The sequence below is a fragment of the Micropterus salmoides genome, unplaced genomic scaffold (assembly GCF_014851395.1).
Source record: "Micropterus salmoides isolate LMB-PRFRI ecotype aquatic unplaced genomic scaffold, ASM1485139v1 Ms_hic_scaffold_2, whole genome shotgun sequence".
NCBI lineage: Eukaryota > Metazoa > Chordata > Actinopteri > Centrarchiformes > Centrarchidae > Micropterus > Micropterus salmoides.
The window spans coordinates 30065648-30090862 of NW_024041150.1; the positions used below are offsets into that span (position 1 = coordinate 30065648).

The 25215-nt window shown below is 38.7% G+C and overlaps 1 protein-coding gene and 1 long non-coding RNA gene across 4 annotated transcripts; one reads left to right on the forward strand and one right to left on the reverse strand.

Moving 5' to 3' along the window:
• Window positions 1-569: 569 nt before the first annotated feature.
• On the reverse strand, window positions 570-14520 carry LOC119911482 (Fc receptor-like protein 5). Of its 3 annotated transcripts, none has more exons than XM_038730388.1 (15): window positions 14392-14520; window positions 14244-14279; window positions 13846-14115; window positions 12305-12565; window positions 11883-12155; window positions 8351-8650; window positions 5382-5648; window positions 4244-4504; window positions 2755-2859; window positions 2606-2621; window positions 2413-2510; window positions 2171-2221; window positions 2017-2082; window positions 1529-1591; window positions 570-1328 (listed from the first exon to the last, which is right to left on the reverse strand). In XM_038730388.1, exons 1-15 carry the CDS (start codon window positions 14426-14428, stop codon window positions 1321-1323), a joined length of 2112 nt encoding a protein of 703 aa, XP_038586316.1. In that variant the 5' UTR covers window positions 14429-14520; the 3' UTR covers window positions 570-1320. The 3 variants fall into 3 exon arrangements, with proteins under 3 accessions (XP_038586316.1, XP_038586315.1, XP_038586317.1); XM_038730387.1 differs by having other exon boundaries at window positions 2755-2862; XM_038730389.1 differs by lacking the exon at window positions 8351-8650 and having other exon boundaries at window positions 2755-2862.
• A 9280-nt stretch (window positions 14521-23800) lies between these two features.
• LOC119911496 lies at window positions 23801-24840 on the forward strand. The gene is made up of 3 exons (XR_005445876.1): window positions 23801-24115; window positions 24232-24511; window positions 24635-24840. It is a non-coding gene; the product is annotated as an uncharacterized LOC119911496 (long non-coding RNA).
• Window positions 24841-25215: the final 375 nt, after the last annotated feature.

Consider the following 25215-nt stretch of genomic DNA (forward strand, 5'->3'; position numbering starts at 1 on the left):
TATTCAACCCTGATTTTACCCTCAGATTCCACCTTAATGACTTTGAAGTTGTGTCTGACATTATCTCATATATGTTGTGTATCAGCTCATTCCAGCTCTTTATTGAAGTTATATGTAGTATGATGTTACCACTGAGAGAGATATTCAAAACAAATGGCCCATGTTTTTATGGCCACGCCACAAATGGACTTTTCTTTTCTTTGAATTTTAGACACAATTACTCCAAAATTCAGCCTGAAAACTAGGGAAGCTTCCCCTCATTTGTTAGGTCCATGATTTCTGTAAGTATGATGTTGGCTTTGTGAAGAAATCACAATTTAATACTTGGTGCACTAAGTAAAGAAGCTCTGTTGTTCTCTCTCTCCCTCCCCACATGGAGCTGTCCATGGTTCTGAAAGTATATGACCAATGTATTGCCTCTAAAACACTAAGCTGACTATTTTGGCTTACTAATAACCAAAAGGCTTATGTTTATATATAACTTATATATGCTCTTGCTTGTACGTGTGCTTTTTAGGAAAAAAGGAGTTTGGGGTTCGTAAGTAGCAGACAATCAGAGCAGGGCCAAATTTACGAAAGAAGAAAACATTTTATTGACAGTAAATATGTCAAATTTTACAAATACAGTAATCCATAACGGCAATATACTCCAGATTCCCTTAATTTTTTTTTCAGTTTTGTGAGTTGGGAGAAACTTCATAAACTTTGTGCAAAGCTGTCTACAACAAATTCTTAATTATCATGGCTTCTTAAAAATTCGGCATTAACTATAATACATCAAATTATTTATTCTCTTGTGTCAAAACATTGTGTCAATTTGTACCAACATATAGGCTACTCATCTAGATAGATTATGTCTCTAACAGCAGATGAAGTGAGCTGCAGAGATGAGTGCAGTGCACACACAGTATGTGAATATACTCAGTGATGAAGCCCAGAACTGCAGGGACAAAATAACATTACCAAAAATGCTACTTCAGTTACAAACATTTAACTGGAAGTTTAAAAAGACTGTAGACAACAAACCACCCTGCTGAACTCCATGCTGACATGAAAAGACACATATATAGACCTATGCCATCACACCTACAGAATAACTAAATAATTGCAATAAAAACATACATCAGTATATATACAGAAACAAATTCTACAGGGAATTAAACCCAACATATTAGAATTGTAGTTCTTTCATATGATCTCATGTTAAATGATGTTTGCATGGCATCAGCTGTATAATTGCAGTCAACACATTTAGAAATTTTTTCACATTTTTCATGTTGTTGTCTTTGCTTGTCTCATTTCTTGATAATGCATTTCTCTTTATGGACCTGGAAATCAAAACAAATACAAGTGAATCATATATACTTTACACATTAACCTATAACTTCCCAGAATTTTAAATTGATTGTAATTTGAACTGCATACTGACCTACAGTTATATTTACCTCTAGTGTATTGAATAATGATGTAAAACAATGTTAAATAAAAAATTAATTATAATGAAAATAGCATGTGTTGATATTTGTACCTTCAGTTGAATCTGGATTCGCGTTATAGAAGTCAGAGCTCTCCACTGGATCATCACTTATACCTTTTAAAACGAAGAAAAAATTCAAGCCGGCTTTTACACTACACATAAAGTACGTATGTAGATACCAACGTGTACTTTTGCCCTGGGCTGTATTTCATGGTTTTGGTTTTTATTTGGCCTGTTAGTTCCAGTTAAGGATATTCTTAATGCTACAGCATACGATGATATTTCAAACTAAAGTGTGCTTCTAACTTTGTGGCAGCAGCTTGGGGAAGGCCCTTTCCTGCGTCAACATCATAATGTCCTGCATAAAGCAAGGTACATAAAGAAGTTATTATCCAAGTTTGATGAGGATGAACTGACCTCATCATCCAACACCCTTGTAACATAAAACATCAACTGCTATGCAGTAAGGTAACCGGCAGCCAGGTTCCCAAAATCAATAATTAATGCATTTTTTAATGTTTGATTTGTTGTGTACTCACTCATATTTCCAAGACCTTCAAGCTGAATCTCAGAACTCACATTTATGTATTCATCTACTCCTTCACCTGAAATTAGAAAGTATTTTCTGGCTTCAGTTTTAATCACTCAAAATAATTTTGGACTGTGTTGCATGAATCAGAGTTTATACTTTACCACTTCCAGTGTTTCCAGAGCCACTGATTGTTTCATAGACACAAACATCACCTACAGGTCAGAAACAAACTGAAGGTAAATAAAGTCACTTTAAAGTCCATGATATCGTAAGAATTGATTTAGTGTGTTAACTATGCTGCAAGGGGAATGCTCTTATTATTCTAAATATAATAATTAATTTGAATATAGAAGAGTGTCAGAAATAGCTGTGAAAGTAATTCAAGATTAGATGGAGGACTGACCATGGTGAAGAGTGGAGTATACTTGCTGCAGACTTTCATATTGGTTGACAGTGTGGACTGTAGCAGAGCTCTGATTGGTTCTCTGAGACTGGATGAGCCTGAAACGTAGTAATATAATATATATGTAAAAACTACTAAAAGTTAAAAGTTAGTAAGTTGTGTTTAAGGTGAGATAAGACAGTGTTGTACCAACCTGTGAAAACATGTATCTGTGAAAAAGAAAGTAATTATTACATTTTGTTTTTCAAACTGAAACACTTCTCCATGTCTTGACATCAGATTTCCTCAGTGATTCTAAAAGAACAGAGTGATTTACCTAAAATAAACATGAAAAATTCTCACCCTTTGACTGTTTGTACAAACACAACAGCAGAGCCAAGGGAACAATCAGTAAGATACCAACAACCAGCCCAACGATCAACAGCACAGGAAATGCTGATCTGGATGCTGCTGTAATAAAGAATAATTAATTATGCATTATCTTTATCTTTAAAAGGATTACACAATCAAGGGTCTAGTCGGCAACATGACTGAAAGTACGTCAGTGAACTGGAAAAATGTAAAACAAGTTCATCATAAACATCAAAGCATTCTTGTTTAATTTTGTTATTCTCGAAAGACTACACTGAAGAAGGGGTCATATTTATCCCATTTACGTCCCATCGGCAGCAGCTAACTTCCATCACCAGGACCTGTTTTTTGGGGGGGATGAAAACCATCATAAAAAACAATGAACCTTATGTAACTACATTTGGCTGATAATGATGATTTATGTACTTTATTTTTAGGTGACCACGTGTACTGAGTTTTTGTGGAATATAACTACCACATGACTGCACAGGTTAGGTCAGGTTAACTTTATTGTCCCCAAGGGGAAGTTCTGCTTGGGCGCAGTGCAGAGTTGCTTCATAAAAAATATCACAAAAGACATCACACATCAACAAGAACCTAAGAAGCATCGACATGTTGTACTAGGAAAATATAAACACAGATGAAAAAGGACATTGTTGACAACACAGTTCCATAGATTAAAGTGCTAGTGTGGTTGTTGCACATTGCTCCATTGAACTGAAGTTTGTGTAAAGTGCATTTGCTAAGGTGCTAGTATGTTTATTGCAAGTTGCCCTATTGCACCAAGATTGCAAGAAAAGAGCTGTAGTGCTCACATATTTATTAATTTTACACTATTTTACATTGTTCAGCACTTAATGGATAATTTTAGGCGATTTGCATTTTGGTACACGGAGTCTTCTTCCTGATGGCAGGGTTTCGTATTCAGGGAAGAGGGGACGTTGAGGGTCTGATTTTATTTTCCTAGCCTGTTTCATAACTACCTGGTCATACATGCTCTGTACAGACTAATCGTCTCTCCTTCCTGTAATTTTCATAGCTGTTTTGTGCATGTTGGCAAGCTTGTTTTTCAACTTAACTGTTAAGTTGCCGAACCATGCAGTAATTCCATATCTGATGACACTCTCTAAGATTGAATGGTAGAAAATCATCATGATCTGAAAATCATCATGATCTCACATCATACAACCTTAGACACCTTAAAAAAATAAAGCCTCTTCTGCAATTTGTTACACAGGTTGTTAACATGTGTATTCCAGCAAAGAAGACTGTTAATGTGGACACCTAAATATTTGTCCGAGGACACCTGAGTAACTTCCTGGTTTTTAATGACCACTGGCTCATGGTTAGTAACTTGCCTTGAGTCGAAGACCATCTCCTGTGTTTTCTGGATGTTTAAAGTTAGACTACAATCGCTGCCAAAGATTATTTAACTAAGTACTGAGTTAAGGGTCTGAATACTTATGTCAATCACACTCACATTTTACTGAGATCCAGCTCTTTGGTGATGATCGACTCCCCTGATGTGGTGAATATTTTCCTTCACATTTATAAAAGCCTTCATCTGACTTTGATACTGCAGGAATAGTCAGCTCCCCTCTGGTATCACTTTGGATGAGTTTATCATTTTTATAGAAATTTACATTAGAAAGAACATTTTCTGTCTTCAACTTGCAGCCGAGTGTAACAGAATCTCCCTCAGCCACAGGATGGACAGGGCTCACCAGGATCAAATCACTGTCTGTAAAAAGATCAAGCAGGATGTTTTGGTAGAGATCAGCTGGTGCTGGTTGAACAAGCTGATGCACGATAATGAAAATAAAATAGTATGAATAATAATAATAATAATAATAATAATAATAATAATAAATAATAATATATATTTTTTAAATTTAATTTTAGAGATGCCTAGTAGCATCAGACAACTTGTGTGTGTAAAACTTGTGTAAATGTTCTTTCTATCACGTGTACAGCAGGTTTCTAAATATCAGCAAACCATCATAAAGGTTATAGTTTATTTCACCTTCACTTGTACAGATCCCCCATAAACCAGGCCTTTTAGCTGTGATTGGATGATGTAGCGTTTTATAGACAAAATGTTGACGAATGATGAATAATGTTTGGCAAGTGAAATACAGTACATGCCAAATTACCTGAGCAGCCAACCTTCATCATGTGTCACTACGTTCTTACTGTAAAATGAATGCTGGAAAGGGTGGCACCTTGGTGATGCACATGGGTAAATTTGAATGCTGAATGGGTTTACACATTAAGAACTATTTTTTGTTGTCAGCCGATGTGAACTTTGTGTTAGTGTTCTACGGAGGACCTACTGAGGGAAAAAGCTAAGGAGCCAAGATAGAGCCAAATAACTCTACAGCTAGCCCAGGTATAAAATAAATGCTGGATAACTATTATCATAAAGATGTCAGTGGGCAATAAAATCCATATGATGATTTCTTGGATAATATTGAGAAATTATACTTAACTAAAGCTGTTGAGTTTGTTTATTGGTTTGTTAGAAGAAACGTCAAGTTTAACTCTTTTCAGGAAAAATATAGTATTGAATGAGTATTGAAATAATATATATATTTAATAAAAATGTGATAAAAACTCACTCTGCCCAGTGATGTTGACTGCATTGCTGAACTGTCCTGTTTCAGACTCACACCAGTACACTCCATCTGTGTACTGGGATTTATTGGTGTTGCATGTGGATCCAGTCATTGTCCCCCAGGAAGAACAGTGTGTCAGGTGGCCAAATTTAGAAAACCTCCTCACTCTCCACTTAGTAGAGTTTCCTTCACAGCTCAGTGACACGGACTCTTCAGTGAAGTGCTGCACTCTGTCAGGACTCACTGTGAGAGACGCTGCTGGATGAAAATCTGAAAAACAACATTTAAATAGGGGGAAAAAAAGCATGAATAATCAATCTTGTTTGATTTGTTTGTAATCTTTTTGATTGTTTGGTGAATAGAAACACAATATCTCATTCATAGAGGTTTAAAATGAGATTAAAAACAGAAGGGAAATAAAGCTATAGGTTTAGTGTAGATAGAATCATTTTCATTATTGAGGTGTTAAAACAGTTAAACAGTGCTGAAATGTGCAACAGTGTAACATATTGTACCTTTATGCCATTACTGCAGAGGGGATGTGATACATGTCTGCAAACTGCAGATGAATCTATAGTTCACAGAAGGTGGGTAATGCAAAGGTGCATACATTGTGTTTCTGCTCTCTGGGTCAATAACTTCTACTTTAACCCCAAAAAGAGAAGACAGGAAGAAGAGAGCAGGCCAGCATAAAATGTGAGTGTATTAGTGATCTGAGGGAACTGTTCTATAGGGTACCTTCATGTAAAATGAGCAATACCAGAATAGAGAAAAAACAAATTTCAACTAAAAGTCCTGCATTTACAGGTTTGGGGGAAAGAGAGGACAGAAGAAACATCCATCCATCCATCCATCCATCCATCGTCAACCACTTATCCTGCGTACAGGGTCGCAGGGGGCTGGAGCCAATCCCAGCTTACATCGGGCAAAGGTCAGGACAGGTCGCCAGTCCATCGCAGGGCCACACATAGACAAACAACCACTCACACACATTCACACCTAAAGACGACAGAAGAAACATAATTAATGAAAATGAATTAGGACAGAAGCAGGGAATGAATAATGTAAAAAAATAAGCATGTAGATCTTATTCAAAAGTACATGTTTAACTAAATGTATTTGTTTATTTCCCAGTCGTGGGCATTGGTGGCATGTATTCAAATTAAACACATTTCTATAGATAAAAAATGAAGTAAAAAATAAGTAGTCAATCCCTGCTGTTTTGTTGATATATCTTACAAAATGTGTTGAGTCTCTACCACTTGTTTTAGGTATGTTATGCTAAAAAATAATCACTAGGTGTAAATAAACAGTAATTAATATGCTTTAAGGTCACCTTATTAACAGTAGTTACCACAGGCATGGAGACTTCTTGGTGGAATTTTCAAAGGTAAGCCATTTCAACATATCAAGCATCGCATTAGTGCGGATGGGCAATAAAGTCAAGCTCAGCTCACAATCCAGGCACATCAGCTGACAGCTCAGCTGTTTCCTCTCTTAGCATTCATTCGCAAATTCCATACAAGGCTCCTTATTTAAGCTACTGTAACCTGCCTGCCCTTGCTGCTTCCTTTGCAAGCAGCTCATAACCCACCAACAACACAGCTCCACCTTTCAGACCATATCTGATAGGGATGCACAATAATAATCGATCCAATAAAGTATGCCAATATAAGGCATTTTTTCATTATCAACCCGTTCTGACTCCTAAGTCAAACTTAACCAAACTGCAACGTTTCACGACTAATAACGCGCCATTTAAAAATGTTGAGGATTCGAAACGCTAACGTTTTATATAACATGCGCCGCTGCTTTTGACGAGCTCTGGTCGCCACGTTGCTGCACGTAGATAGAGCCACGCAGACAGTGCAGGCAGCTAGAGTGAAACAATCATGTCATGAAGGTTCAGATGTTTTCACTGTTTCAGAAGAAGACAGCACTACTGCATATGGCATCAGTCCTTCCTCCTGTCCTTCTTCCCTCTGTCTCTGCTGTGATCACTGCAGGTAACCAAGTGCCAGTTTGAAGCTACATGGCAAACTAAGCTGAACAGTTCAATTTACCTCGTTTGGACATTTAGCTAATTACAAAGCTAACGTTAGCGCGGTGGGCTTTTATAACATAGGATGAGAGAGTTGGACAGAGCAGATTAAATAACACTTTCAACATGTTATGCTTGTTGAACAGATGTATTGAAAAAGTATTGTCTTTTTACACATGCAGTTTTATTGCATGTGCATGAGAGAGATCCCAGTACCGAGCCACACCTCCAAACATAATTTCAGTGGCGCAAATATCGGTTTCTTTATTGGAAGTTTACAGACAGACAGAACAGAATTATATTACCTCTTATCACTAAAAAAGTATAATAATGAATATTTTTATAAATACATGGATGATGATGATGATCTGAATGATGACCATTACCAAATAGAGGATCCTGATTATTATTATTATTATTATTATAATGATACTTTTTCACATGAAGCAACATCTCAACTGTTTGGTAGAGGGCTTCATTGTTGTGAATGTCGTTACGTTTGCCCCAAGGAAATAAAAAATGCAACGAAAACATTTTCCATTGCTTTTTTCTTAGTTGGGACAAAATACGACGATATACAAATTCCATAAATGAAAAATTTGTGAAAAGTAAATAGAAAAGAAAAAAATATTTTTTAAAGCATTCAAGGTATATAATTGAACATGTAATATAGTATTCTTACAGTAAGTTCAATTAAGTTTTGGGCTTCCCAAGTCAAAGCTTTGAACAAAATGAGCACAACAATGTCAGTGTCAGGATGAAAAGGGGGTCAGGAGATTTACTCATGTTAAAATTCAGTCAAGTCCAGCAGAATAAGGAAATAACACCATTCTGTTTTAGAGAACAGTTGGAAAACTGAAAATTTGACGTGATGCTGGTGTAAGATAAAAAAAGGTCATAAGGTCACCACAGTAAGTCAAAATAAACTGACCTCCAGACCAGACAAATTTTGGTTTGCTCCCGTCAGTGTAATACACTGGATCTCCTCTTCCAGCTCTGCACTTATATCCTGCTGTGTGTGTCTGTCCATGAACAATGTAGGAATCCTGTTCAGTCCCGTTGCTGCTGCCAGGTAGCAGCTTATAGCTGTAGGAGTTGCCTGATAGTTTGGGAACAGCCTTATACCAGAAGAACCTCCATCCTGCAGATGGATCTTTAACACTACAGCTCAGAGTTACTGAGGCTCCAGGACTCAGCCAGAATGGAGACACAGTGAGGACAGGCTGGGGCTCTGTGGAAAAGTGATTATCCCAGGATGAAAAATGTTGTAACGTACACTATATTGCCAAAGGTTTTAGGACACCTGCCTTTACATGCACATGAAGGTTAATGGCATCCCATTCTTAATCCGTGGTGTTTACAATGGAGTTGGCTCAAACTCTTCTAAGCAGACTGTCTACAAAGTTTAAGATTGTTGTGATGGCCTAACTAAGCCACACAGGGTGACAGCCAGCAATGGTAAATACAGTACACAAATCTACCATGTTTTGTTAAGTACACTGGTTAAGTTCCTTTTGCAGTTAGCCTTACCCCAAATAATTGATGATTTCCAGTTACAGATTACACCGTTTATTTGAGTTGTAATATACATTTATTTGCTTTTAGCCCTGCACTGTTTAAGTGGAGTTCACTCATTTTCACATTGTGGGGTTAAGTAAACATTTTCTGTTGTATTAACCATTATTGTTTCTTGTGTTACCATGTTGGAGGGAGGTCTGTCCTGGGGCCTGTACCACGAAACGCGTTCAACATACCCAGGATATCTTTACACTATCTGGCTTAACTAACCCCAACAATTATGATTGTGATAAGCGGTACCACCAAGCTGGCAATTTACTCAGTAAGTCAACCCAGGGTTTCCCAATACAGCCATGAGCACGTTCACATGAAAGAGGCGGTGTTAGCAGCAGAGGACCAATCACAGACATGAACAAGCCCACTGGCAGCAGAACGTCATATTTTACAGCAAAAAGAGCAAATTGTAACTACAGAAATACGACATAGTCCAAGTAACACAGCTGCAGCTGACATATGCAGGGAGACGGAAAATCGGCAATGGTGTGAATGCCTAAATGAACAGGCGTAGACTAGTCTATAAAAGGCTAATGCGTTGATTTGATGCATTCTTGGGCGCTGAGTAAGTGCTCGTTCCACCTCACGTTAAAAAACTTCTGGTTACTTCAAAAATGAGATTAATTTATTTATTCACTTTCAAAGGTGTTCCAAACATTGTTCTAAATTAACTTCATGAAGCAATGAAACAAAAAAATCCATTCATGCCATAAAAGGTGCTCCAATAGTGGTTGAAAGACTGAATCTCAACATTTAGGGTACTGAAAACTCACCTCATTACCTGCGCCCACATCACAAGAAGTGGGGCAGAACATGACCAGTCTCTGTGATAGCCTATAAGTTGACTACTAACCTACAATAAATAGATAAATAAAATTTATTTCAATTGCCCTATTAAACTGCTCATAATATTCAGCCTCACATAAGAAAAGTAAAACCCATTTATTTTAACGGCTGCGACGGGCTGTATGAAACAGACTGGGAGAAAATAAAAAATATGAAACACATTTCAAAGCAGTAAGTAGGCTTACTGTAAAAACTTGTACAATAACAAAGCTTTCAATCAGTATCTGTAGGATAAAATTGCTATAGCCGACAATAGTTTCTCCACATCATAAAGCAAACATAAAACATTAAATCTCCTACAGATGGTCATTTTCCAAGGAAGACTATTGATCAGTAGACGGCGTATTTATAGACTTGATCTCTTATCTGGAATATAACACGCTCCGGAGCAGGTTAGGCGGTCAGCATAGCCTTGGCGATCCACCCCGGTAAGAAGAGAACCACCATTGTGGTGCCGAAAACCCAGAGTTAACCCTGAAGTTACCTAGATAAGCTCATATCCTGCTTTGTGATACAGACCACTGGTGGAAGAAAGGCGTGACCAAGGGTGGACGACTTTTATATTCTGTGGCTTGCCAATCAAACCGTACCATGTGCTGCCATGTTGGAGGGAGGGTTTAGTTTGTTTTACTTGTAGTTGTAGTTGGTGTGTTTGTTTTCCCCTTGTGTGTAAATTTGTTTGGCCAAGCCACTATATGTGTTCCCTTGTGTCTCATTCAGTTAGGTCAGTTTGTTCAGTTCATATCCTATTTTGTTGTATGCTGTTTTGATGATACCATAAAACTTCAATTGATAGCTGAGTCTCAATTAGCCGCCTTCCTGTTTACTGGCCTGGTGTGGGAACACATTTAGACAAATAAACACAGGTCCTCATTAAACGCCTGGTCTGGTTTTTATTTAAGTTCTTTGGATGCATAAAACCTCTTAAACTGTGCCGGGTCGCCCACTTTAGCTGCTTCTAAGCTGCTCAGATCATTAATACAAATAATAATGTTTAAAATGTATGATCAATATGTCAGTATGGACATGCTACACTGTTAGATTTGGTTAGATTCTCCACAATACAACGGTTCAGTTCATTTAATTGAAAAAACAAGCCCCAAAGTCTAATTCTTATAGATTTACCATGTTCTGCATGGTAAAAGAGATGAAAAGGGAAAAAAAGTGCAGACTCACATTACCTTTGAAGTGCTCCTTAAGTCTGACTGTGTCCCTTCCTTAATTATTTCAAAATAGAATCAAAATAGCTTTTCATAAAAATTAATCCAAGTTGTGAAGTCCACACTTCTCACATTGTTTTCATTATGTTGCTTTCTTCAAAATAAAAGCCCATAAGTCTGTCGGAGCTGTACAATGAAATGTATTTGAAATTATTATCTCAGTGGAACTAAGGGGCCAAGCCCAAACACTGAATAACAACCAGCAGCTGCTCAGCCATGGAAACCCATTCCATGAAGGTCTCTACGCACTGTTCTTAAGCTAATCCAAAGTCCACATGATGTTTGGAGGTCTGTGCGTCCCAGCATGCACATTCTGCAGTTCCCAGTCACTTCAATTTTGTAATAATACCACTAACAGTTGACCGTGGAATATTTAGTAATGAGTAAATTTCACAAATGGACTTATTTCACAGGAGGCAACCTATGATGGTACCACGCTTAAATTCACTGATCTCCTGAGAGTGACCCCACTGATATATGATGCATTGGCAATATTGTTGTTACACATTCATGCCAATAAAGCTAATTTGAATTGAATTCTTTCACAAACGTTTGAAGAAGCAGTCTGCATGCCTCGGAGCTTGATTTTATACACCTGTGGCCATTGAAGTGATTGGAACACCTGAATTCAATGATTCGGAGGGGTGTCAAAAAACTTTGGCAATTTAGTGAATCTGTGGAGGATAACATGCACTGCTTACACATTCCCTTCTTGCTTTATCTCGCTTTAAATATATAGTACAAATATGAATGTGCTTAAAATATAGTAACCAAAACATTTTTTTTAAAATGATTTATATTCAGCAAACTGTTGATATGACTTACTGTCAGATAGTTTCAATGTGAAAGCATCACTCCACTCTGTTGAAGACTTCTCACTTTTTGGTTTGCCTCTACAACTGTACTCTCCGTTATGTGATGAAGCATTTCCGATGATGTATTCATGCTGTTTTTGAGGTTTGTATGAGCTGGATGTTTTCCATTCATACTCCCACTCAGTGTCTCCTCCGTCCTTGATCTCACATCTCAGACTGATCGTCTCTCCTGAGTATATCTCAGACCAGTTTGGTTGCAGAGTCACAACAGCCCTGTTTGTGACTGTTCAAGAAGCCACAAATAATAAAATAACAAAAAGGTTAAATGTTTTTTAGCCTTAATCTTAATTAGCAATAATGTGTATACATTTACTTTTCATCATTCATTGTGTATTTTGAACTATAATTCTAAATTGTCAGTTTTGTCAATACCGATTGCATTACTGTGCTCTGTGTAGTAAACTGGGTCTCCTCTTCCTCCTCTGCACCAGTAGAGTCCTCCCTGTGAGACACTGATTTGTCCATTTGAGATGAAGACAGCATCTTGTGTGTTCAGAGGTTCAGAGGTTTTCTCTCCTCTGTACCAGAAGTATTTCCAACCAGATGACGGGTTCACAGAGCAGCTCAGGGTCACACTGCCCCCTGCTGGACTGACTGTTTTCTTTTTGCTCAGTTCAGCCTTTGGTCTGCGTGCTGTTTGATTTAGAAAGACATAAAAACAGTGATTAATCCTGTCCCTAAGAAAATTAAAATGAGAAATATATAATCCAGCCTTCTTGGTGGGGCAACAACTAATTGTAAAATATTAAATCTGTGTATATTATTAAAATATAGTCGAGTAGTCAATCAATGAAGTCATTAGCAGCTATTTTTATGTTTCACACTTATTAACGACTGAAGCTGTTGGTCACATTAACATAACAATGGTTAAAGTTCAAACACATCTTTAAAAATGAATGACCAATTAGACACAGCCTTCTCTTTGTGTCCAGTGTCTCTAAGATCATCTCTCTGCTTCACTCTGGGAATGCTACATGTCTGCAGCTCATTCTGGCAAATTTTCCCTGAATGTTGAAACGTTTGAAAACTACTTACGTTCAACTTTCAGTTTTATTGGTTCTGATTCTTCGTCCTCATCAAATTTACACATGTAAGAGCTCCTGTCTGACAGTAGCTGAATGGTCATTTCAACTGTATTTGGTGATAGTATTGATGACTGATGGTTTGTGTCCCTCTCAATAAGTGATCCGTTTTTATAGAAGACAGCGTTCTTCTCTTCTGTCTGAGTCCGATGTCTACAGCGCAGAGTCACTGATTCTCCTTCATACACAGTGGATGCAGGATTTTCCAGGATCACATTCTTGTCTTAGTAACACATGTGGTTCTTTGTTTTACTAAGTCAGCTTTAAATAAAAGAACAAATCTTTGAATACTTGTGATGATATATTAGTGAATTGTATTTTTAGCATACAAATAATTTCACTTTAATATTAACTTGGAGAGCCCTGCGATGGACTGGCGACCTGTCCAGGGTGTACCCCGCCTTTCGCCCGATGTCAGCTGGGATTGGCTCCAGCCCCCCGCGACCCTGTACGCAGGATAAGCGGTTGACGATGGATGGATGGATTAACTTGGAGACAGAAGAAGCTTCTTAACTCACTCTTACTGTAATAAATAATGATAGATTTACTAACTAATAAATAAATACGTTTCCCCATCTCTCTTATGTAAACCCCTTAGTGTGAACTTTCATGTTCTCCTTTTAGTTGTCATGATTTTGTGATAACGCGATTACACAGTTCTACAGCTGCATAAACAGTTTTAGTGGAGCTGGTCAAACTTTAAGGTTTATGAATCTCAAACTAGTTTTGACACTAAAAACCAACAAAATTGATACTTTATATTGTCAACATGGCTCATAAATACAGGTTTTTAGTGAACTTGGTCATGATAGTAAAACATTGATGACTTACCTGATACAGTTAGAGAGACATTGTTACTTCGTTTAATAAAATGTGTTGAGACCTTGGGACTTCCAAAGCACTGGTATTCACCACTGTGGCCTGTATCTAGTGGTTGTAATGTGTAGTTCTTATTTGTGTTGTTGTGGAGAAATTCTCGACCATCCTTGTTCATTCTGTAATACCAGTCAGTGTCTTTTCCTTCCCCCATGTCACATATGAAGGTCACAGACTCTCCAGTAAATAAAGTGGACCAGTTTGGCTCAATGGTTAGCAGAGAATCTAGAAACCAACACAAGATACATGGAGTGAAATGAGAAATACACTGACAGACAGAAAAAGGATGCGTTCAAGAGTGATGCAGAGTCATCTCGATGAATATATGAAAAGACTGAAACTTGTTTAATTACCTTGAGAATGTCCACAGTGGAGAAGGATATTCAGCACTACAATAGAGTTTGAAACTTCATCAAACTGACACAAACTATCCAATATATATTAAAGCATTATTAGATCGCTATAACTATGATTTAATCAGAAAAAGTCAGTGATACTCACAAAAACATTCCAGCACACAGAGGAAAGTGTGCCCCATCCTCACATCCAGCACCGACACTCTGCGATGGAGAAACTGTCTAAAGAGAAACCTTTAAACTGCAGCATATGAAGAGAAACCAGGAACTGTGGAAAAACAGAAGATACATTTCATGTAAGTATTGGACTGGAAGATTTCTCAAACCTCTTCTACGTGTAGAGTCTTTGCTTCCTTCCCTTTTACTAAAAGCTCACAAAAAAACTGACTGGGCTTTACCACAGCATATTTTTTCCATTTTCATATGGAAAAACATTGCCCCCAGAAGAGTAATAGAGGAGGAATCCCTCTCCCAGGATGGACAGGCGCAATATATGTCTATCAACATAGTAAAATTACAGTATTGACACTCAAGATGGAAAAATTATAGAGAGATTGTAAACATACATGTAGAATACGAATCCAGGAGTACACTGCGCAATTTCCAGGTGCAGGTAAACAGACAGGACCTGAAAAAAGAGGACAGGAGGAGAAACTAGAGGGAGACAGAGAAAGTATGTAGTCAAAATAAGCAGCTAACTGCTTATGTGTAAGGTTAAAGGTTATTGAAATTAAACTAGATCAAGGGCGGGACTGCTGAACTACCAATCCACAACTGCTCTCCATGGAGGCCTGGGTCTCGGTGCAGACACCGCGGGGTGCCACCTGGGTGTTCAGAGGTGTTGTGGGGGCGGCCGTCTGCCCAAATTGCCGACCAGATGATAACCTATGTGGTGACACTGTGACCACCACATGTGCTCTACCAAAGTGGTAGAGGCCAAACAACAGAGATTATAATCTTACTATTGAATAACCTGCTTTATTTAGATTCCTTAATTTTAGTTATATGTCTCTGGTGTAAGCAGAGATCGTTCTTATTTGTAAACCTCTGTTAAATCCGACAAATTAATACATTAACTCTGAAACATGTCTTGATCCATCCTTGGTTTTCCACCAGGGTATTTATTCATTTATTTATTTATCTTTGTTAATTCCACACCCCTACACAGCCTGGTACGAAAGAGGATTGGGGCAAAATGTGATTTTTTTTTTTTTGAGTTCTGAGAAAAAAAGTCAGAATTCTGAGATTGAGGGTGCTTTCACACATGGGCTATATTCGAAACCGCCTAATATACTAGTAGTACGTAGTAGTTTGGCCCAAATGTAATATGCAGTATGCAAACAAAAGCAAAATCTGAAGTATGCCAAAAATACCCGGATGGCGTACTGATTCGGAAAAATCTCTGGTATGCATCAGACCTACTGTGTGTACTGTGGCCCATTATGCAAAGCGCTAGACCTGTAATAACAACAACCTGTCTTTTCTTTAGAGGACAACAACAGAACTTGTTTTACAATTTTCATAGGCTGTTTCATCACTAAATCCACTTCTAACAGGCGAGAAATCAACTGTGTACATTTTTAATTTTGTACATTTTTAGGGAAATTGTTGACGAATTGAAAATGTGCTTAAACATTTTCGGGTTTGAGAAGCTCTGCAAATGCAGTGGGGGAAGCTAATGAGCCGGCCAGTCAGCTCACGGATCTCACAGCCACACAGACCTCTGCAGCCAACACAGCAGATGAGTCCAGCAACAACTTGAGAGGAAAGACCCGCAGCTGTGAGACAGTTTAAATGTTCGTACCGCTGTTATTCTGTCATTACCTTCTGAGTAATGTTGTAACATTAAATAAAGAGACATCTGGCTCGTGATGGACAGGTTTGTGTAACTTAAAAGCACTTTGATAAAAAAATAAATAAAACAATAGTGGAATGAAAGGGGACTGTTGTCGTTTTATTATTATCATTATTCTAAATAGACATTTTTAGTGTAATGTTACAGTTGTGGTTATAGCACTTGCTTTTTATTTGCTTTTATTTTATATAATTCTTATTTATGCACCAATATACCGAAGCAAACATCTGCTACAGATCAGCTGCAGCCTTGTTCTCATAAATAAGATTTTAAAAAAAGAATGAGTTTTAAGTGTACTTACATTTATATTCTTCTTATTGTTCCGATTTTGAAAAACGGAAACTAGCAAAGCCTGGTGCAGCATGCTGCAAAATAAATCTATTTAACAGTTTCATACTACATACTATACCTCATACTGTATGCAGTATACAGTACATACTACAAACTGCTGTTGCCAGTAGTATGTAGTATGTAGTAGGCGGTTGCGAATACAGCCTTGGACCGTTTAGTTTTGTTCCGGAATAGATATTTTGTTCCGAATCAATTTGAATACGTCACGTGTTCACACCGCACTATTTTAAAATATCACTGACCGTCCGCAGCGGGCCACTCACTCCGCAATCTCCTGTCCCTAGCCCTGTATGCTCCACTGCCCCACTCCCTCTCCAGTAGCCTACAGGTTGTGTCGCTAGTACGACCGACGCACTGTGAACAGTTCGTGATCATTCCCTCTGGCTGGATGAATATGTAGTGAACAACGGTGTGGATTTGTGCATTTTACATTGAATAAATTTGGAGCTACCCTAAATTCCTTTCTCCTCCCCTGAGAAGAAGGGGAGGGGTCAAAGTTGCTTTCTCTAAGTGCTATCCCGACCATAAAACTGGCACCATTTTGATTCCGAAGCTGATAACGCGGGGCCTGACTGTTAAACTGACAAAGGGACACGAGCCAGCCATTGGCATCTCCCTGAACAGCCTATCAAAACTGGCCCCCCACACACGTTTCCGTGGCAACTGACCTTATTCTTTGTTTTATTACCACATCAAAGGGATACTCCTTGTCTCACCTAGGTGTGACATGGTCCAGACACTGAACTGGACTGCAATCTCCAAAGACTCAAAGTTTAATTAAATCTTTAGTTACCTGATTACGTTTGCCTCTATTTGAGTAGTTATGTTAACTGTTGTTGCTATCTGTTGTTTATTAGTGCTGAAAAGAAGTTACTTGTGCAGTGTTTTTATTTTAAGCAAGACACTCCTTCATCTAATGTAATCCAAGCTTTCCTCATGTAACCTGAGCTCCCCCAAGTGGACGAAATAAGTATTACATGCCCTCATCGGAAATGCCGTTAAATGTATAAATATCCTGACCAACAATGTGACAATTGTTTCCTGTTACCAAATGCCTAGAACAGTACAACCGTTCAACCATTGAGGTTCGATTGTGGAAAATATTTGATTATAATACGTGCAAATAGATTTCTTTTCTTTAGACATTAAGTTTAGAAAGGCAGTCCCTGGGGAAACCTGAGACACCCCCTGGGGAACCACGCCCCAGGCAACAAAAGAGCGACACGCGAACTGCTCGCTCTCTTCTCTTCGCTGTTGACTGTTCCACCCTGCTCGGCCCTCTGGACGCTTCGGCACGCACAGCGTGCCTCGCCAGGCGACGTCCAGACTCGGCCAGCGAAACAAACAGGCCCTTTGTTCGCCTGAAGCTACGCACCTGAATTGCCGCAACATCGATCTGCCTTCAGTTTGTTTTATTTTCTTTATTTCTTTTGTTTGTTAAAGTTATCAGTCCGTTAAGTTACACTGGACTAATTCAGGAATGACCAAGTTCCATTTTAAGCCTTTTTCGTCGAGCCAACTTCACCGAGGTCAGACCAAGCCACGTGGTCTCGCCAGCTACAACGAAGGAAACCTGCAAACAGCCGAATTGACAGACGGAGGAGGCGTTTCAATCAGACACGGAGAACCCTGGAGAATCCCTAGCAAAAAGCCAGGATCGGCAGCTAGAGTGGGACCCGTGCAACAGGCCAAAAGCAGGCTGTCGACAAGCAGTAAGACTTAACACACGTTCTGTGATCAGATGTCCATTTTAACTCCTAAACTATAGCATTAGTTTACTTTCAGTAGCTCTTCTATGCCGTATGAGTCAAATGTTTCCCACAACCGAACCTCCAAGCTCATTGTTCAGCAAATGTTTATGTTCCCTGTATCCAACCATCTTTTTATCACCTTAGTTAGAGAATAAATTCACTGTAATATAATCAAGAGCTGTGTGTGTTGCCTATTTATAGTTCCTGCCAAGAGAATTGACCCTTTAGATATGAGACTGACTGACTGATTTAAGATAATTGAGCGATTATTAACTAACTGATCACTAGTAATAATTGTATAATTATTCAAACTACCTAGAGGTCCGGAGACTCTAGGATTATAACAACTCCGGTGGTGCCCTTAACGAGGAAATTTTGATTTTATGAATTTTAATTCATAATTGGGTATCAATTCTCATAAATTTATTAACTAATTAACTAATAAATTTAGGTCTACTACAAATATTACGCATGATCCATGCACTACTGCAGCTGGGGGCTCTCCGCAGCGCCATGCAATTTTCTAAATTCTTCCCTCTCAAGGGATAAAGAAAGGCCATGTTGGGGCGGCTGTGGCTCAGGAGGTAAAGCGGATTGGCCGTTAATCGGAAGGTCGGCGGTTCAATCCCTGGCCCCCCTGGTTGCGTGTCGAAGTGTCCTTGGGCAAGATACTGAACCCCGATTTGCCCCTGGCGGCTGTTCCGCCAGTGAATGTGTGTGAATGTTAGTTTCCGTTTGAGCACTTAGGCTCAGTGTATAAATGTGTGTGACTGGTGAATGCAGATGTAGTGTAAAAGCGCTTTGAGTGGTCGAAAAGACTAGAAAGGCGCTACACAAGTACGGAGCATTACATTTACAAACACAGCCGCAGCTATTGCTGCTGTGGGCCTCTTCTAGGCGATCTTGGCTCGGATGTTTTGTTCCGGATAAGAGTGCGATTGTTGTGTTCACATATTTCCCAACGAGCCGGGCCAAAGGGGAAACGCCCCCTAGTTTCAGAACGTCTCCAATCGATCCAGTGAGCTCACCCGCATATAAAACAACTTAAGGAACTTAACTGTCCTTGCATCCTTAACTTAAGGACACTACTCTGATCATTATTTTGGCGCTGTTAATTACGTCATTGCTGTCGGCCAATCACTTTTTTCTAGATGGTTTATAGGGCTTGGTTGTTGTTATTATAATACTTTTCAAAATGCATTCTGGGATACATTGAGTGGACTATGGGGGGTATAATAATCACTACACATTCGGACAACGCTACGAAATGGCGAGCTCACTATAGTCCACTACATAGTGAGAAGTGGGTGATTTTGGACGCAGCCTGACTTTAATCTCTGAACTTCACATGTGGCCCTAATCTTCTTTCATAGCCTGGGGACAAAATAAGCAATTAACTGAAAGGCAAGATTATAAGGTTAAAATGTTATTAAAATGAAACTAGATCAATGCTTAACCATTTAAAAGTATGCCCAACTTATTCTAAACAGGAAATCTTTCTGATTTTCATTTAATTACTTTACTCATATTGGCCTTAAATTTGATGTTAAATTGACATTTCTGTGGCTGTTTTAATGGTTTTAGTTTGAATAGACAGCTTACTTTTTCAAACACATTAGCTTTGATGTCAGTGTGATGACTAGGCTACAGTTTCTAAATTTATGCTCTTACAACACTTCTTTAAATGTGTAAAGAGGAACTGCGAAGTCGAGTTGAGTAGAAACACAGGCTTAAGTACTTTTTCTCCATCTAACATAGACTGCAGTAAAGGTAAAAATACTTTACTCCACAGATCATAAAAAAAGTAAAATGAAAACATCAGTTACAGCTATTATAATCTAATGTCAGAGGTTTATAACATGGTTGTTTTAACAGACGCACTACAATTTGACTTTATTTTATCAACAGACATTTCTTTATGAATACAAAAAGTAGTTCCACCAGGCTGCCAGTGTTGGTTGCTAAGCAACATACATCAAAGGCTACAATTATTAGTAACTATTTATTTATATCTATTTGCACGTTGCCGTTTGTTGTGCAGCCACTAAAAAACTGTCCAGTGTCAGATTGATTTTGGTAACTTGAACTATGATAAAATGCTTGCTGCTGTGTGCTGGCGACCAGCAGTGCACTTTAATGTTATAGCTACCTACCATAAGGGCGGAACTGTGTCTCCTTGAGCAGTAGTCTGCTGAACAGGCTATTGAAACTTAAACTTAGTTAACAGTAGTGGCCTGCTGTGTGTGTGTGTGTTTCGTGGGGGATTTCTCTCCCTCTCTCTCTCTCTCTCTCTCTCTCTCTCTCTCTCTCTCTCTCATTATTTATTTATTTATCGCCGCCGGTAAACTGCGATCTGTAGCCTATCAGATCTGTATCAGATCCATTTTTATACCAGGTCTAAATGGGGCGTGAAACCCCCACGAAGCTCAGATTATTAACTCGAACCCTGTTTGTCGGAGTGATACGGATCTGTGCAAAGGAATTCGACGTCATACCCCTTGTATACGCTCATTATGTCAGTACTATGAACCAATCAGATTGCTTGATTTGAGCCACCCGTTTTATAAGGTGAAACAGTTTGCTGTTTGTCCACAAATATGATACTGCCATACATAAAATGTAGCCATTCCTACATTGTGTTCTCTTTAATATGACAAGTGCAAAGTGACTGTTTATTCTTTATTCATTATTTTTAGCAGGGACTATGTACATATGGAACATCCAAAGTGACAGAACTGAATGAAAGAATAAATAAATAAATGGGGAAATAAATGCAAGAAAGAATGAATGAATAAAAGAATAAATAAATAAATACAGAAATATATCAAAGAAAGAATGAATGAATAAAAGAATAAATACATACATTTGCTTTTGCCTTTCCCCAAGGAGACCTATTGTCATTGCTTTTCCCTTAGTGACCTATTGTCATTGCTTTTTCCTTACAGACCTATTGTCATTGCTTTTTCCTTACAGACCTATTGTCATTGCTTTTTCCTTACAGACCTATTGTCATTGCTTTTTCCTTCCCCTTCCTTAACTGTCAATCAACGTGTTGTGGCCCGCCCACTAAGTCAGGTCGAGCAGCCGATGACTGATACTATCTTCAGTGTGGATATGGAAGAGTGTTATGATTGGTAGAAAGTTTTGAAGGAGTTATGCTGCGTTCAGTTGGAACTTCCGACTTCCCACATCAAAGCGTTCCAGGTTCATGACACCGAAAGTGAACGAAAACCATGGCTAACTGTGACAATGTGTACACACAGTTGCACCCTCAGCCGTGTTGGCAGTTGTGGCAGTTTAACTGCAACAACTTAATATAACATAAATAGCCTATAGTTACTAGTTAAAGGTTCAGTGTATAATATATCTCAGGATCTATTGACAGAAATGCAATATAATATCCATAACTATGTTTTCAGTGGTGTATAAAGACCTTGCATAATGAACCCTTATGTTTTTATTACCTTAGAATGAGCTATTTATATCTACATACAGGAGGCACCCCCTGCTGTGGAGGTCGACATATTGTGTCATCATGTTTCTACCGTAGCCTACAGCGAACAAACAGCACTTTCGTCACTACCTTGAAAGAGAAGCAACAGAAGAAGTAGCAGCAGAAGAAGTAGGAGCAAGAACAAGAAGAAGTTGTACGTTTCTAACTACTAGGTAGTAGTAGAAGCTCTCCTTTATTAGTAGTGGAATTTTGGACAAATGGAGGACCACAGCTATTATTTAGCACAAGAGCCGAAGGAGGGTGAATCTGCTTCGAAGAAGCGAAAGCATGATGAAGCCAGACTTATACAGAAGCGACGCAGGCAGAAATCACGGGTAAACATCGGTGTGGCTTTTCCCAGATGGAAGAAGGTTCTAATGAGGGAAAAATATTTTTGGACAGGTAAGGTAATGTTATTCCAACTTTAGCATTGCAAATGAAAACTTGTTTGATAATGTTAGCATTAGCCAGAAGCTAGCCATAGACACCGTGAGAAGTGACTTTTCCCTTGTCAGTGGTGTAAAATATGTAGTTGGATAGTTTCATGTGGTTCTTCTCCCTCGCTGTGTTATGGCTTCGCTATGTGGGGATAAATGTGCCGGTTACGTTCGTGAGACAATCAGCTGATTAGTATTATTGACCGCAAAACAGCAAGTTAGCCTACAGCTAACAGCTCATATTAGCCAGCAAAACTTTTACTACCCTGTTAGAAGAAATATGTAACGTTAGTTGGATTGTTATTTCGAAGGTTGTTCTCCAGCGCTTCGGCTTCGTTTAGTGAACAGAAATGTGTCTTTTGTGTTTGTGAGACAATCAGCTGATGATTACAATGAGCTAAAAAACCGTAACATTGCATGGAGCATGGTGACTCAGATTAGCAAGCTAAATGTTTACTGCCGTGGGGGACATTTATTTTTACTGCTAACAGCATTACAATAACAACACTGTGCCTATCAAGTGACTAATTATGCTTATTGTCAGAATTTACATTAGAAACAACGTATTTGTTTGTATTGCTTCTAGGGTGCATACAAAGGTTACCACAAGCTAAAATTATGGCACTCAGTACTTATTTGTGTTATATTGTAGAGTACCCTTGATCCTCACCTGACTATGGCTTTCTAAACTTACCCATGATGTGGTTTTATAATGGACTGTGGTACAGAAACAGGGACATTTTTACACACTCTTGGCTTACGTTTTCCATGTTGTCTGTCGGTGATCATACTTGCACTAGATGTGATAGTTTTTAGGATGTTCAGTTTATTAGGCCAGATGAGAAAACGCTACAAAGATGTAACACATTGTGGATTACAGTACAGTAATGTATTACAGTCATGTAGCACTTCATTTATTGAGGCTGCTGCTGTTTCTCCAGCTACGAGACAGGTCCTGCAACATCGACTCCCTTGAAGAGAAAAGCTTTGCAAGTCCCAGCTCCAGCATTGTCTAGCATTGGTGCTTCTAGTGGAACAGACCAGTAAGTCATGCATAACAATATATTAATTTTGTCCTAATAGCTTTGATTAGAAACATGAACTTTATGATTAGTTTGTAATAGTGGGTTATTTTATTTTTGGTCTATATCTACTGTTGAATGAGCATATGTGGGATTTACACAACTTGCTCTGGTTATTCTTTACAGAGATGAGCATCTTGATGTCATTCCAGAAGCCACAGAAATTCAGGGCCTTGAACAAAGGTAACATGTACACATCATAACTTTTAGCCCTGTATTGCTTTTTTCCAAATGTTCATAATATATATTTGTAATATGTTTTTTGCAGCTTACATGACATGAGCATTGTTGAATAGGACTTGGAGGAAAATGTTTTCAATGACCCAATGAACAGTGTGTAAGTAGTACTTCCTAATTGTATTATTTTTCAGTGATATTATTTGAGAACTTGTTTTTATCTGAAAGTTGTCATTATCTAAATAATTGATCGGGCAGATAAAGCTTCATCTTACTCCCTTGAAAGACATGATGGACAGAATGGTTTCAGCTCTGATAAAGAGGATCTTCCACCGATTTCTATACGGTGTGTTATTTGTCAGTCTCAATTTGCAATTGTTTTGTGGTGTTTGTTTACTACAGATTTTTGGTGGGTGGAGCACTGAAGAAAGCACACTCTATCGATGGACTTCCTTGCCTGCACATGAAGACGCTCCTGATGAGCCTTCTCCCTGTGATCATGACCCTGTTTTCCCAGAACCACAGAGTGTCCTTTGTGAAGATGACATCATAGGTGTCAGAGCCTCCATAGTGTACGAGAACTGCTTAAGACAACTGGCTACATTTCTGATCCTGCCTGTGGATAAATGCACTGGCCTTCTGAGGACTGGTGCGCCGTGCAACTCTGTTGCACCCTTTGAGATCAACATCACCACCAAGGGCACAGCAGCTACTATCGAATGGGTAAGTCCAGACAGTCACAGAATATCACAACTTTAAATTAGTATAAAATGAAAGGTTATACCAAAAGCCAGTGCTGTACATGACAAAAGCAAATGTTTCTTCTCTGTGACTTTTAGATCTGTCCTAATGGACACAACTTGTGGAGGTGAAATTCCCAGCCTGTGAAGTTTGGGATGCAAGCTGGAGATTTACTCTTGTCCACCAACATTTTGTTGTCTGGCAACAACTACGCAAAGGTTGCCATCTGGTTCAAATTCATGAACATGGGGATGGTGAACAGGAACACTTTCTTCTCCATTCAGGACACTTACTGCGTCAATACAATAAAGGCCTTCTGGGAAGAGAGAAGGACAGAGGTTCTTTGTGGCCTTCAAGCGTAAGATGTTGTTGTCCTAGGTGTGTAGTTGATACTGTATTATGTAACATAGCTATTGAATACACTAAGCAATGACAGTATGGAAACAACTAATAACTGTTTTTCTGTTGAATTATATTTAAAAAAAAATCAATGGATGGCAGAAATGACTCTCCTGGTCACTGTGCACAATACTGCAGCTACACCACCATGGAGAATGACACCAAGGAGATCATTCATGTTGCCACCATAGACAAGCGGCAAATATCATGGAACTATGTCATCATGGAGAAGGAGGGTTTCATCCAGACTGGACAAGCTTACATCAGAGATAAAGCTAGTGGAGATCTGCACAGATGCTCATGCCCAGATTGGTACCCTTATGAGTAAGTATTCATGTGAGAGTCCATCCTCCTTCAACTGGCTGAAGGACATACAGTGGGGGAAAAAAGTATTTGACCCCTTGCTGATTTTGCAGGTTTGCCCACTTACAAAGAATGCAACAATCTACAATTTTAATCATATGTACATTCTAACAGTGAAAGACAGAATCCCAAAGAAAATTCCAGAAAATCACATCATATGAATTTATAAAAATTGATAACCATCTGATGAGGAAAAACAAGTATATGACCCGCTACCAAACAGCAAGTATTCTGGCTCCTACAAGCCAGTTAGTCTTTCTTTAAGACACAGCCCCAATCCCAACCAATTATCTACATCAAATACACCTGCCTCACCTCGT

What these genes read in the sequence shown, in the direction of transcription:
- LOC119911482 (XM_038730387.1), bottom strand. Translation starts at nt 14,428, where the DNA reads ATGGGGCACACTTTCCTCTGTGTGCTGGAATGTTTTT. An exon ending in CTGTGTGCTGGAATGTTTTT is followed by an intron (nt 14,280 to 14,391) that starts GTGAGTATCACT and finishes ACTCTATTGTAG; the next exon opens with TGCTGAATATCCTTCTCCAC. An exon ending in TGAAGGTCTTGGAAATATGA is followed by an intron (nt 1,592 to 2,016) that starts GTGAGTACACAA and finishes TCGTTTTAAAAG; the next exon opens with GTATAAGTGATGATCCAGTG.